Here is a 13,430-nt window from a genome sequence, read left to right as displayed (position 1 = left end):
CAACAAAAGTATTTTGTCTTTACATACATACGCTGTGCAGATGAAAAACTTTTGCTCATTGTTCACATTACCTTTTACCATCTTGCATGCAACTTAGTTCAGACAAATATCCAAGGCAGAGTTTAGCTCATGCACACAACTACCTTTGAAAATATATATAGGAAAAGAAACCTGAGGAAATGTTTATTCTTTTGATTAGGTGAAGTTGTGATTCTTTTAGGGCATGGCTACATTTTTTGCTTGAACAAGTAAAAATAAATTAAGAAATTCTACATGACACACTGGCGTAGTGACCTTATGAAAATTTCTACTGTTTTTGAGTGTGGCTTTCTCAATTTCCTTTTTCTTTGCTCCCTCCTAGAGTGAATCAAAGGACACTCCCGTGTTTGGAAAGACTTCTTCTTTTGAGCTGTCTTTAATATCGAGAGCTTTCTAATCTTAGCAGAATAGGCAAGATTAATGTTCAATCTCAAGAATTTCTGAATATATTTCTTTATCCACAGAATAAACTGGGGAAAAAATTTAGAGGTTGCTGAGGCTGCTGGTTTTCTCCATCGCTGAACCACAAGAGATTTAACACACAATGGGGCAAGAAGAACCACTAAATAAATGTGAGTATTTGTTTCCTTTCAGTTTTAAAGAAGCATATTTAATTATGACTAAGATTTTAAAATATGAATTGATGATAGTTGTAGTTATTAAGATTGAAGATGGTGATGGGGAGGAAGTTGAAGAAAGTGAAAATGATTTTGGTGAAGAGGGGGGACATAGATTCAAACATTTGGGGTATTAGAAACTTCTTTATAAAATGTATACAGGGACAAGAGAGAACACCAAATATATAAAAAAATAAGATGAAAGAGAGTAATTTGGGAAAATTGTTTAAAGGAAAAAAAGAGACGAGAGAGACAGAAAACACACTGACTGGGACAGCAGTGAACCTGAGGTTCTGACTTTATTTCTTTTTATACTCAAGTTCTACTCAAGTGACACATAAATGGGTTTGTACTGTAAGAACATTAAAAAACACTTTTGAGAAATATATTTAGAATGAATGCAGAAATATATGATTTTGAAATTAATGTTTCATTTCATTTCATCACTCCACCCAAATTTTAATGGGGTCATGATGTACAATGGTACTGACAATCACATTTTTATGTAGCAATATGTTTTGGAGACTTCTTTATGTTAATACATACATGTATACATGATTATTTTAATTGCTTTATAGAATTTCATCATATGAATTCACCATAATTTATTGTGTCTGCTTTTGATGATAAGCATACAGGTATTAGGTTTCAAGGTTTTTTTTTCTATTTCCAAAATTACTGCAGTGAATACCATTTTATAGAAATAAGTTTAACTGCTTCTATAGGTTTGAGTGCTAGAATTTAAATTGTGGCAAATGTAATGCATTTAAAATTTGATAAGTGTTCCTAACTTTATCTGTCTAAAAGGCTTTGCAGCTTATAGTTCAGTAGTGACATTTATTTCCTCACTGAGTGTTTATTTCCTGTAGGCCTTGCCACACTACATATTTTCAATTTACTTTTAAAAATTTGATATATGACAAAACCATGCCATAATATTTTGGTTTACATGTCTCTGATTGAGCATGCTGTTTGTTAATTTGTTTAATGGATTTTTTAAATACTTTAAGCAAATTTTCTGCTCAAATTTTTGCTCAGTTTTCAAATTGGTTTTAGAAATTCTTTATACAGCCTGGATATTAGCATTGTGACAAGATTTTTCTTCCATGTGTTCCTTGTATTTTAACATTATTTGTTTATAAAGGAGCCCTGGTTTTTATGCACTACAATTATCAATTTTTAAAGATTTGGGGGTTTTGAGTCTGGTTAATAAAAAGCATGTTCCTAATCCCCCCCAAAAAACCCAAAGAAATACATTTTATTTGCAAATATATTTAATTTATTTATTTGTTTATCAGTGAACTCTAAAGTTGATTTATTCAGGGGAAATCTTTGAGTTCTCTTCCACGTCTAAAATATTTTGGATGATCTCATTCTAAGTTTTCTCATTGGTCGCATTAGCTCCCTTAGTTCTTGTGGCTGAGAAGAAGATAACCTACTCATCTTTCTTTTTGTTTTAGTAGAAAGAGGCCAGCATTCCCAGCTGATCCCTTGGACCATTGCTATTTTTTTCATGTCACTTCTAAGTGCCTGTTTTATTGCGAATTGTGTAGGTAAGTTATTAGCAAAGTGGAATGCTCTTTGAATTATTCACTTGAAAAACTTTCAGAAAGTTGCCCTAAACCTTTTGTTATCACGACCTTCTCCAACATACCAATCCAGAAAGGCCTCAGGGCTTGGATTTAATATTCAGAGCTACATACTTGACCTTCTGTTTTTTGATGGTGCAGCCTTGAGCCAGGAAATGAACGATGAAACTTAGACCCATTCCTATACACGGGAAGGTTGGAGACTGTGTAAATCATTCTTCACTTTGGATCAGGATAACAAGGACTGCATCTTTCTAGAAAAGAATAACCCGGAAAAAACCCTCAAATTTCAGATGGACTGTAGTCTGGCTTTGAAAAGAACAGCTGGAAGACTTCTTTCTGATATCAAGATATTGTATGAAGTTATTATAAACAAAGTAATATAGTATAGGTGCAAGGATAAACAAATAGAGAAAGAATGTTGAGAGCTTTGTTACAGATCTGTATTTATGAACTCTATATAAAACAGGCTACCCACTCCACTATTCTTGCCTGGAGAATCCCATGGACAGAGCAGCCTGGCTGGCTACATACAGTCTATGGGATCATAAAGAATTGGACAGGACTGAGTGACTAAATAACAACAAACAAAATAAAACTGAAGGGAATTTGAAGGGAATAAATCAACTATCCTCCAATGAAAATTAAAAAGTGAACAGAAGGGGATATTGCAGAGTTATATGGAGAGGACAGTTTTGTTCAATTACTATTCAATTAGTAGAGAGGATTGATTATCTATATTCAAAAATGAAATTGTTCTCCTGCCTCATATCATGTTAAAAAACCAACCTAAGGTGGAGAATTGATTAAAATATGAAAACAAATTAATATTTTAGAAAAAAATATGGAGAATATATTCTTGATCTTGAGACAGAGAATGATTTCTTAAATATGACAAAATGTGCTAGCCATTAAAGAGATTATCACCAAAGTATACTACGTTAAAGTAAGAATTACTGTCCAATAAAAATAACACTGAGTGACAATAGAAAACATAGGAAAAAAGGTTTTAATGCATATAATTAATAAAGGATTATAGAGTATTTAAACCATTGTTCCAAATCAATAGGAAAAATACTGACAGCAGAAAAATGGGCTAAGTCCTGAACAGGCAGAATAGAAAAGAAAAAAAATGAAATGTCTGATAAACATATAAAATATTTCTAACTTCATTAGTTTTCAGAGAAATGCAAATTCAACTCACAATGAGACACCACTAAAAACCTTGGGGATGGTAATTAAAGTCTGGCAGTAGCAAGTATTGATGATACTGCAGAGCAACTAGATCTTCAATGAATTTCTGCTGGTGAGAGTGTACAGTAGTACTCAGTTCGGTGGTTCAGTTGTGTCCAGCTCTTTGTGACCCCATGGATTGCAGCACACCAGGCTTCCTTGTCCATCACGAACTCCTAGAGCTTGTTCAAACTCAAGTCCATCGAGTTGGTAATGCCATCCAACCATCTCATCCTCTGTCATCCCCTGCTCCTCCTGACTTCAATCTTTGCCAGCATCAGGGTCTTTTCCAAGGAGTCAGTTCTTCCCATCAGGTAGCCAAAGTATTGGGGCTTCAGTTTCAGCATCAGTCCTTCCAATGAATATTCAGGACTGATTCCCTTTAAGATTGACTGTTTGATCTCCTTGCAGTCCAGGGGACTCTCAAGAGTTTTCTCCAACACCCCAGTTCAAAGGCATCAATTCTTCAGTGCTCAGCTTTCTTTATAGTTCAACTCTCACATCCATGCATGAGAACTGGGAAAACCATAACTTTGATTAGACAAACCTTTGCTGGCAAAGTAATGTCTCTGCTTTTTAATATGCTGTCTGGGTTGGTCATAGCTTTTCTTCCAAGGAGCAAGTGTCTTTTAATTTCAGGGCTGCAGTCACCATCTGTAGTGATTTGGGATCCTCCAAAAATAAAGTCTCTCATTGTTTCCATTGTTTCCCTATCTATTTGCCATGAAGTGATGGGACCAGATGCCATGATCTTTGTTTTTTTGAATGTTAAGTTTTAAGCCAGCTTTTTCATGCTCCTCTTTCAATTTCATCATGAGATTCTTTAGTTCCTCTTCACTTTCTGCCATAAGGGTCTTGTCATCTACATATCTGAGGTTACTGATATTTCTCCTGGCCATCTTGATTCCAGCTTGTGATTCATCCAGCCTGGCATTTCTCATGACGTACTCTGCATATAAGTTAAATAAGCAGGGTGACAGTATACAGCCTTGATGTACTCCTTTCGCTATTTGAACCAGTCTGTTGTTCCATGTCTGATTCTAACTGTTGCTTATTTACCTGCATACAGATTATACTTCATACAGCAGTATAATTGCTTTGAAAAAGGTTGCCCCAACCATAGTTGGCAATAGGTATAACCTATTACCAGCAGTTGCATATGTGTGCATGGACCTTACAGAAATGCATGCTTGTGATCTCTAAGGATACATGGTCAAAAATGCTCAGAGGTGCAGAGCCCATACTAGCCAAACACTGGAAACAAGGCAATTATCTACCAGAAGAAGAAAAGATAAATACATTTTAGTTCATTAAGATAATGGATCACTTTTCAGCAATGAGAACTGATGAGTTATGGTTGCATGAAACAACACAGATAAATTTCAGAGACAACCCTGAGCAGAATACTGAACCCATAGTTTGATTTCACTTGTATAAAGTTCAGAAGCAGGCAAATCTGATCTATATGGTTTTGTGATAGATTATGAAGTGGTAGAATCATGAAGCAAAGCACAAACTGATTGCTTTAAAAGCCATGGCATGATTACCTTTAAGAGAAAGTGAGGGATTCGTGTTTGGGCTGTGAAGGTCACCTGGGGCTTTGGTAATGTTGCATTTTTTGAGCTGGGTTGTTGGAATGTTCACTTTATATTAATTTGATAAACTGTACACTTGTATTTTTCACTTCATTAGACTTGGTTATATTTCAAAGTGAAAATACTGAAAAGATAAGTGTGTAAGACTTGTAGGACTTTGCAGAAGAATACCAGTGGTCACCAAAATCTCGACTCTAAGCATGAATATTGATAGAAAAACATGTTTAAAAACACATGGACATTAAAGTTTGCAAAACTACCCCCATAAAGCATAAAATGGACACTAAGGGCTTCCCAGGTGACCCTAGTGGTGAAGAACGCACCTGCCAATGCAGGAGACATAAGAAATGCGGGTTCAGGAAGATCCTGGGTCAGGAAGATCCCCTGGAGGAGGGCATGGCAATCCACTCCAGTATTCTTGCCTGGAGAATCCCATAGACAGAGGAGCCTGGTGGGCTTCGGTCCATAGGGTCCCAAAGAGTCAGACACAACTGAAATGTCTTAACAAACATCCATAATAATGAAAATATTAATTTTCAACAATTCTTTTCAACCAATTCACCTGGAGCTGAAACAAAGGAACTGTGTAGGAAGAACAGAGAAGGTAGGGACCTTAACTATTACGGTAAAAGAAAATTTACTTAGTGCAGTACGCCCCCAAAGTAAGTGGTTATATAGGAAAAGGAAATTAAGATTTTTTTCCCTCCTTCACAGTGACTCACCACAACTTTCTATCCTGCAAGAAAGGAACGGGGTTCTTCAGGCTCCCAAAGCAGCACCCAAAGGTGATATGTGTCAGAGAGAAACCCGAACTGAAAGGTACAGAGAGTCGAAGAAATTTCTTCCTTATTTCCATTAAAATTCATAGCCTGATTTAAAGCATATCATTTCTACATTATTATATAAAGAGAGAGATGAAAAGAGCACAAGATGAGAATCTGGCACAAGAGCGGACATCAGTAAATTAATTGAGGTAGAATTATTTTCATGATTGTGAGCAGTTGAATAACTAATCAGAGAATACGAACACAACATTTATGAGCTGTTTTTGGCAGCCAAAGCATAACATTTTCTTTTGATTCAGATATATAAGGACTGCTCCCTCCTAGAATATGTAAACTTTGCCAAAGTGTCTTTATCTTTTTTATTCTGTAAAGGCTCATTACATGAGTATTTTAGCAGGTTCTTTGCCTCCTTCAGATAAAATGTCCTGCCAAAAGTTTTGTTATAGGAACTCTTTCAATATGGTTGTAAATAACTGTAGGGATATTGAAAAATGATCACATCTTCTAAGAGAAAACCTTGTAATTTTCTCATGGTCATTATGTGATTCAGATACTTTTGTTTAGGAGCTATTTAGAAATGTAATTTTCAGGATTTTTTTTTTTTTATAGCGGGGACAGAATGATTGTGGTAATCCTGGTATTATTCTCTTAAATGTTAATTGGATATTACGTAGTAAAATAACTATATGATTTGTTATATATGGTATGCTCCCTTGGACCTAATTTTCCTTTTGATTTTCACATGAGGGGGCACCTGGAATTGCTGTCCTGTGGGCTGGAGAGCCTTCCAGTCCAACTGCTATTTTCCTTTTAATGACAACAAGACTTGGGCTCAGAGTGAAAGCCACTGCTCTGGGATGGGAGGTCACCTGGCCACCATCAGCACAGGGGCTGAGCAGGTATGCTGAGAGGCTTATGTCAGTTTCTCTGCTGGTTTGAATCTCTTCGCAGAGAGAGGAATTTCTCAGCTCTGCTCCACCTCTGTGCCTTTGCTTCCTTTCCCCCATCTGCCTGGAAAGACTTTCTTCCTCTTGCATTTTTCTTCACATGGCCGACATCTTCTGGTCTTCCCAGATCTGACTCATGTTATATTTTCTCAAGAAAACTACCCTGACCACCTTCCCAACTCCATCCTTTTTGTTCTAATCTGGAGATGCTTTCACAGCATTTTGTGCATTTTATGACCAGGGCACTTGGTTCAGTGTTCACTACCCCAGCTCTTCCATTTGCAGAGGGCTACAGCCATGCTTTATCCATGTTTGTATCTCCAATGGTCTGTGCAGTGCTAAGCCCACTTAAGTGTTTGATGATTAAGTAAATAAATGAATGGTTAATTAGGACTGAAATATCTTCTCAGGATAAAGAATAGGACAGATAATTCAGATGTATGTTTGTTATTCTAAAAAAAGAAATCTCAAGGTAAAGTCATTTCTGAGCTGAAATTTATTTCCTCATGCAGTATATTTCCATATATTATATACTCAGACTCAGATTCTACTCCATTCTTGGTTAACATGGTTTCCTGGAGGACTTTGTTTCCATGGCTTTGCAGCTATAGGTTCAGCAACTCTTTGAAGTAAGTGTAATTTAATGAAATATGCAATCAATTAATGAAGGTAATTTAAAAAATAAAATTTCCTAAAAATCCAATCCCGGTAAGAACTATGCTAAGTAATTTGCAAGCTGATCTCATTTAATCTTCACAGTGACCCTCTGAAGTAGTGGAGTTGTCCCTTTTGGAGTTGAGAAAACTGAGGTTTGGTGACATTAAAGCACTTATTAACATCATACCATAAATGTCAGAGGCAGGATCTGAAAACATATAACCAATGCTTTTGTGTTTAGTAGTTTATTTGACCTCTTTTCCTAAAATAATGGTTATCAACTGATAAATGCAAATATACTCATAAAAATTCACATTTTTACACAGAACTTTATCACTCAATTTTTGGATAGACGATTTTCATATTTCCTAGGACTTAGGAGTGAGAACCCTGACGGCCAGTGGCATTGGGTGGACAAGAAACCATTTAACCCACAGATAGTGTGAGTATACCAAGTATGGTAAAATAGCTTTATAGGCAAAGGTAGGAAGAAGACAGCAAGCCACATTCATTTTGGGATGGGTTATATCAGTGTAGGGCTTCCCTGGTGACCCATTGGTAAAGAATCCACCTATCAATTCAGGAGATGGCAGGTTCAGTCCCTAGGTTGGGAAGATCCCCTGGAAAAGGAAATGGTAACCCACTCCAGTATTCTTGCCTGGGAAGTCCCATGGACAGAGAAGACTTGCGGGCTACAGTCCATTGGGTAGCAAAAGAGTCAGACATGACTTAGCAACTAAACAACAGCAATACCAGTATAAGAATGCCTACTCAGAACAGAGCACTGTCTTTTCAGGAACCTCTATGCTAGTCTATTGCTCTGATTCTGTTGGACAGTGCAACTGTAAATGTTTCACTAGGGGCATTTTTTCTGCCTTGTCCTCTGACCTCTACTATACACACACAACATGTACACACATGTGTATATATATTTTTTCATTTCAGATTCTGGCACAAGCGTGAACCCAACAATGATCAGAAAGAAAAATGTGTTGTTCTTGTTAACGACAAAGACAAATGGGCCTGGAGTGATTTTCCTTGTGACTCTAAGACAAGTTGGATTTGCAAGATAACTGGAACTGCATTCAACTAAAAACCTACGAAGGGGGCCTTGTGATGAGGACACAAAATAAGAAACAATGTGACTAAAGCAGAACATACATGTATTGTGGGAACAGAGAAAACATTTTCCATCATAGAACATTTTCAGTCATGATGGCCTTATTTATTTATTTTTTTTGTTTCATTCATTCAATATAATGTATTTTTTTGTGTAGTGTTTTGGTGGAAAGAATCATATTTTTCTGTGAGAATCAATTTTCATTAACTTTGCTTTCTTGATAGTATTTCAGGCAGGGTATTTACTTTTCAACTGGTGTGTATTGATTACATATTTAATAGCTTGAGTGGTGAAATCTCTTTAGTCACCATTTCCTCTGCTCTGATGATTCTTAGCACTAAAATTTCAAAGGTGGGATATTTCAATTGGTAGTGGTGTATCATTTTTTTAACCCAAATATCACAAACTCTAAAGTTTTTAAGCAGAATTTTTATTGTCTGATGCTTTGTTTTCAGGTTTTTTAATAGTATCAGTCATTAGACTGAAATTCCATGAGCAAAATATTTTCTGAAGAACAGTATAGAATAGTTATAATTATGGTATTGCCCAGGAAAAAAGGGTTTCCCTGGTAGCTCAGTTGGTAAAGAATCTGCTTGCAGTGCAGGAGATCCTGGTTGGATTGCTGGGTCAGGAAGATCCACTGGAGAAGTGATAGGGTACCCACTCCTGTATTCTTGGGCTTCCCTGGTGGCTCAGATGGTAAAGAATCCACCAGCAATGCTGTAGACCTGGGTTCTATCCCTGGGTTGGGAAGATCTCTTGGAGAAGGGAACGGCTAACCACTCTTGCCTGGATTCTTGCCTGGAGAATCCTAAGGACAGAGGAGCCTGGGGTTATAAAGAGTCACACGTGACTGAGTGAATTTCATTTTCCAGTAAGAAAAAAATATCCATTTACCTTTTAAAAAATTTACTCCACTTTAAAAATCTTACCACAGTGAGGAGTCTCAAGCTGACAGTTTCTTTTTGAGTGGAAAAGTCCCTTGCAGGCCATCTTAAGCACACTCCTTTAATTCTATAGCTAAGGAAACAAAAGTTTTGGGAAGCCAAAGAGCTCACCTTCACAGGGTTAGTTATGACGCAAACAAGACTGTGGCCCAGAACTAGCTTTCATAGTAGGTGGAATGTATTCCCTTTGGTATTACGGAAAAGTTACTGGTGGTGCTGTGGCCTCTTGGCTAACAGATAGATAATAGTTCTTAATTATTCATGTAACACTGTATTAGTGTTTCTGTATTTTTAATTAGAATCAGAAGAAAATAATATTTTCAATCCATTTATGTAAAGTGTTAGCATGTTTATTTAGAGCTATAAAGCTACAGTTCAAACTAGCAAGAAAAGTCATGGTTTTAACAACCTGAAGTTGTGCTTTTGTGATGTATGTAGCTTTAATTGTGAAGCAGTCATGTCCAACATCAACAAAATATGGAGGTCTTTCTAAAACATTTTATTTTGCTGATGTTTCCTGGATCCAAGCTAAAAAATTCCAAGTGACATCTTTTTAGCTACCTTCCTTGGTGGCTCAGATGGTAAAGAATCTGCCTGCAATGCAGAGGACCTGTATTAGATCCCTGGGTCAGGAAGATTCTCCTGGAGAAGGGAATGGCTACCCACTCCAGTATTCTTGCCTGGAAAATTTCACGGACAGAGTAGCCTGGTGGGCTTCAGTTCATGGGGTCACAAAGAATTGGACACGACTGAGCAACTAACAGTTTCATCTTCCTTACTACTATATTAAAAAGACAGTATTTATTCTGAAATTAGTGGTTTTCTAAGTTCAGAATATTAGTGTATGATTGACTGTATGTCTTTACATGTCTGTGTTTAAAGCTGATGCTTTTAACTGAAATAGCATCAAGGGACTTTGTGTTTGCCATAAATTACATAGCATTAATCTATAAAACTTGAAATAGACTTTATATAGTTAATATTATCCATTCTTCATTTGTATAAAACTGTATTTAAAGATTCAGTAGTCAATAAAATGTGACCTCTTTGTGATTTTATACATCTATACCCTAATCTTTTTCTCCCAATTTGGATCATTTTTCATTCTCTCCATGGCTTCCACCAGACTAAGTAAACATCTATTTACCTGGATTATTACAATGGTCTTCTGATTGATCTCCCTGTTTCCACCCTTGGTCACTTTAAGTCAATTCTCAACTTTTTTTTGTGTGTGTGTGTGTGTGTAATAAAGTTTTATTAAAGTATAAAGGAGATAGAGAAAGCTTCTGACATAGGCATCAGAAGGGGGCAGAAAGAGTACCCCTAGAAGGGGGCAGAAAGAGTACCCCCAATTCTCAACTCTTATGGCACCATTTATACAGAGTCTTCACAATTTCTTTAAAACAGCTAATAGTAATTTCATAAAAATAAATACTAATTTCTTAAGAACATTGTAATAGAATGTCCTAGAAGTCTGAAACATTTTAAAAACCTAAGCACTTTTTGGAGACTTCCCTGCAGTCCATTGGTTAAGACTTCACCTTCCAATGCAGGAGGTGCCGGTTCGATCCCTGGTTGGGGAGATAAGATCTCCCATGACTCATGGCCAAAAAACCAAACCCTGAAACAGAAGCAATGTTGTAACAAATTCAATAAGACTTAAAAAAAAAAAGGTCCACATCAACAAAGTCTTAAAAAAAAAACTAAACATTTTTTATCTTTGAAAAAGTAATGTATATGTGTTAAAAAGGGAAACAGTAAAAAACATTATTAAAAATATAAGGTGACTCTCTCTTCCACTCTGAATCTCTAAATACCCCTTCAGCGTAACTATGATTACTGATTTCTTATACTTTTATCCATATATGATTTTGTCTCCCTGCATACATCCACATGCGTACATGTAAAAGCTCCCTAAGTCTGTCTCACCCAATGAATGATTTAGGGGCTATATTTTTGAGAAAGGAAAAGGAGGACAGTAGGTTGAGAGGAGGAAGAAACAAAAGAGCAAGAGGAGAGAAGTAAGTCAGAAAGAGAAACACAAATATTGTATCTTAATACATATATATGGAATCTAGAAGGATGGTACTGATGAAGCTATGTGCAGGGCAGGAATAGAGATGCAGACATAGAGAAGGAACTTGTAGACACAGCAGGGGGAAGGAGAAGGTGGGATGAATTGAGAGATTTGCATTGACATATCTATACTACCATGTGTAAAGTGGATATCTAGTAGGAAGCTGCTGGGTAGCACAGGGAGCTCAGCTGGGTACTCTTGTGACAACCTAGAGGCGTGGGATGGCTGTGGGAGTGGGAGGGAGGCTCAAGAAGGAAGATATACATATAGCTGATTCATGTTATTGTACAGCAGAAACTAACACAACATTGTAAAGCAATTGTCCTCCAGTTAAAAAAAGAAAAGAGCAAGAAGAACATTTTACATGATTCCTTATTTTTCTGTTAGGGACCCTTTAGGAAAAAAATTTTTGTGGTTATCTATAAGGCCTCTAACCTGGAGGAGGGCATGGCAATCCACTCCAGTACTCTTACCTAGAGAATCCCATGCACAGAGGAGCCTGGCAGGCTTCAGTCCAGGGTCGCATGGAGTCGGACACAACTGAAGCGACTAAGCAGCAGCAGCATAAGGCCTATAAAATTCTTGAATTTCAAGAATTCTTTAATTTCACTTCAATTTTTTTATTTGGTAAATTTAAGTAAAACTAAATTTCATACTTTAAAAGAAATTTAAATTGAAATTTCATACATCATCTGCTGCATGATTCCTATCGATCTTAACCTATTTCAACTTGGAATTCAATTCTTTTTTAAACTTTCATCTTTATACAATTGTTGCTCTGAAAAAATTTTAATAATAAATAGGTAACATTTTAAAAAGATGTAGTAAAGTGATTTTTCTCTTTTAAAAAATTCGGGGCCCAAGTGGTAATGGTATTTAAATTGTAACAGTGGTTTAATTGGAGAACATGGTCTTGGGAATATGAATGACTGATTACTCTTTATTTTTTGCTACTTTTTTGGTTTTCTGGTACCTAAGTATTTATATAACCCCATTTATAATATATGATCTTTAAAAACAGTTTCAATTGGATGATCTGCTTCTCAAAGAAGAATTTTTCTGATAAATAATTTAGGTTCTAATGATCTTTACTATAATAAAATCTAAACAATTCTTTTTTTTGCCAAAGTTTAAAGGCAGAGTTAGTTGCATAACTTAAATTGTAAATAGTGAAATATATGCATTAATATTTTTATGTGTCTTTCAATATCAAAATAAAATTTAAAATTATTATAGCCATCTAAAGTATAAAAGCAATGAACAAAAACATTTCCACATATTTTAAAATGTTTCCTCATTTGATGTTTGTGATATGAAAAAAGAAATTAGAAAGTTGAAGATATATTTATTGAATTATTTTCAGGTTGAATGACTTTTGTTTTAAAGGCATATTGATTTCAAAAACACAGATTGTCACGCCTATGAGAAATAAACATTTGTAAAGAAAGCTAATATATTATATTCATTTATTCAGTTGAATTTCCCCATTCAATGATTATACATTAATTCCAATGTATGATTTTGAGGGTCTATTATGCTGCTGTGTGCAAGAAACATGCTTATAAAAGCTGCTGTGTTATTTACATATTCTTGAATAACCGTATCAGTATTAAACTGTGCTGTGCTTAATTGTTCAATCGTGTATGACTCTTTATGACCCCATGGACTGTGGCCCACCAGACCCCTCTGTCCATGGGGATTCTCCAGGCAAGAATATTGGAGTGGGTTGCTATGCCCTCCTCCAGGGGATCTTCCCAACCCAGGGATTGAACCCACATCTCCTGCATTTGCAGGTGGATTCTTTACCATCTGAGCTACCAGGAA

The 13,430-nt window shown here is 36.1% G+C and overlaps 1 protein-coding gene across 2 annotated transcripts; it reads left to right on the top strand.

The window, feature by feature from the left end:
* The first annotated feature begins 374 nt into the window (after positions 1-374).
* On the top strand, positions 375-13,401 carry CLEC4D (C-type lectin domain family 4 member D). Of its 2 annotated transcripts, none has more exons than XM_070371021.1 (6): positions 375-611; positions 2,120-2,209; positions 5,788-5,892; positions 6,606-6,757; positions 7,789-7,904; positions 8,408-13,401. In XM_070371021.1, exons 2-6 carry the CDS (start codon positions 2,170-2,172, stop codon positions 8,553-8,555), a joined length of 561 nt encoding a protein of 186 aa, XP_070227122.1. In that variant the 5' UTR covers positions 375-611; positions 2,120-2,169; the 3' UTR covers positions 8,556-13,401. The 2 variants fall into 2 exon arrangements, with proteins under 2 accessions (XP_070227122.1, XP_005908379.1); XM_005908317.2 differs by having other exon boundaries at positions 2,117-2,209.
* Positions 13,402-13,430: the final 29 nt, after the last annotated feature.

Source organism: Bos mutus, chromosome 5, assembly GCF_027580195.1.
Source record: "Bos mutus isolate GX-2022 chromosome 5, NWIPB_WYAK_1.1, whole genome shotgun sequence".
Lineage (NCBI taxonomy): Eukaryota > Metazoa > Chordata > Mammalia > Artiodactyla > Bovidae > Bos > Bos mutus.
This window is presented reverse-complemented; position numbering and strand designations above follow the sequence as displayed.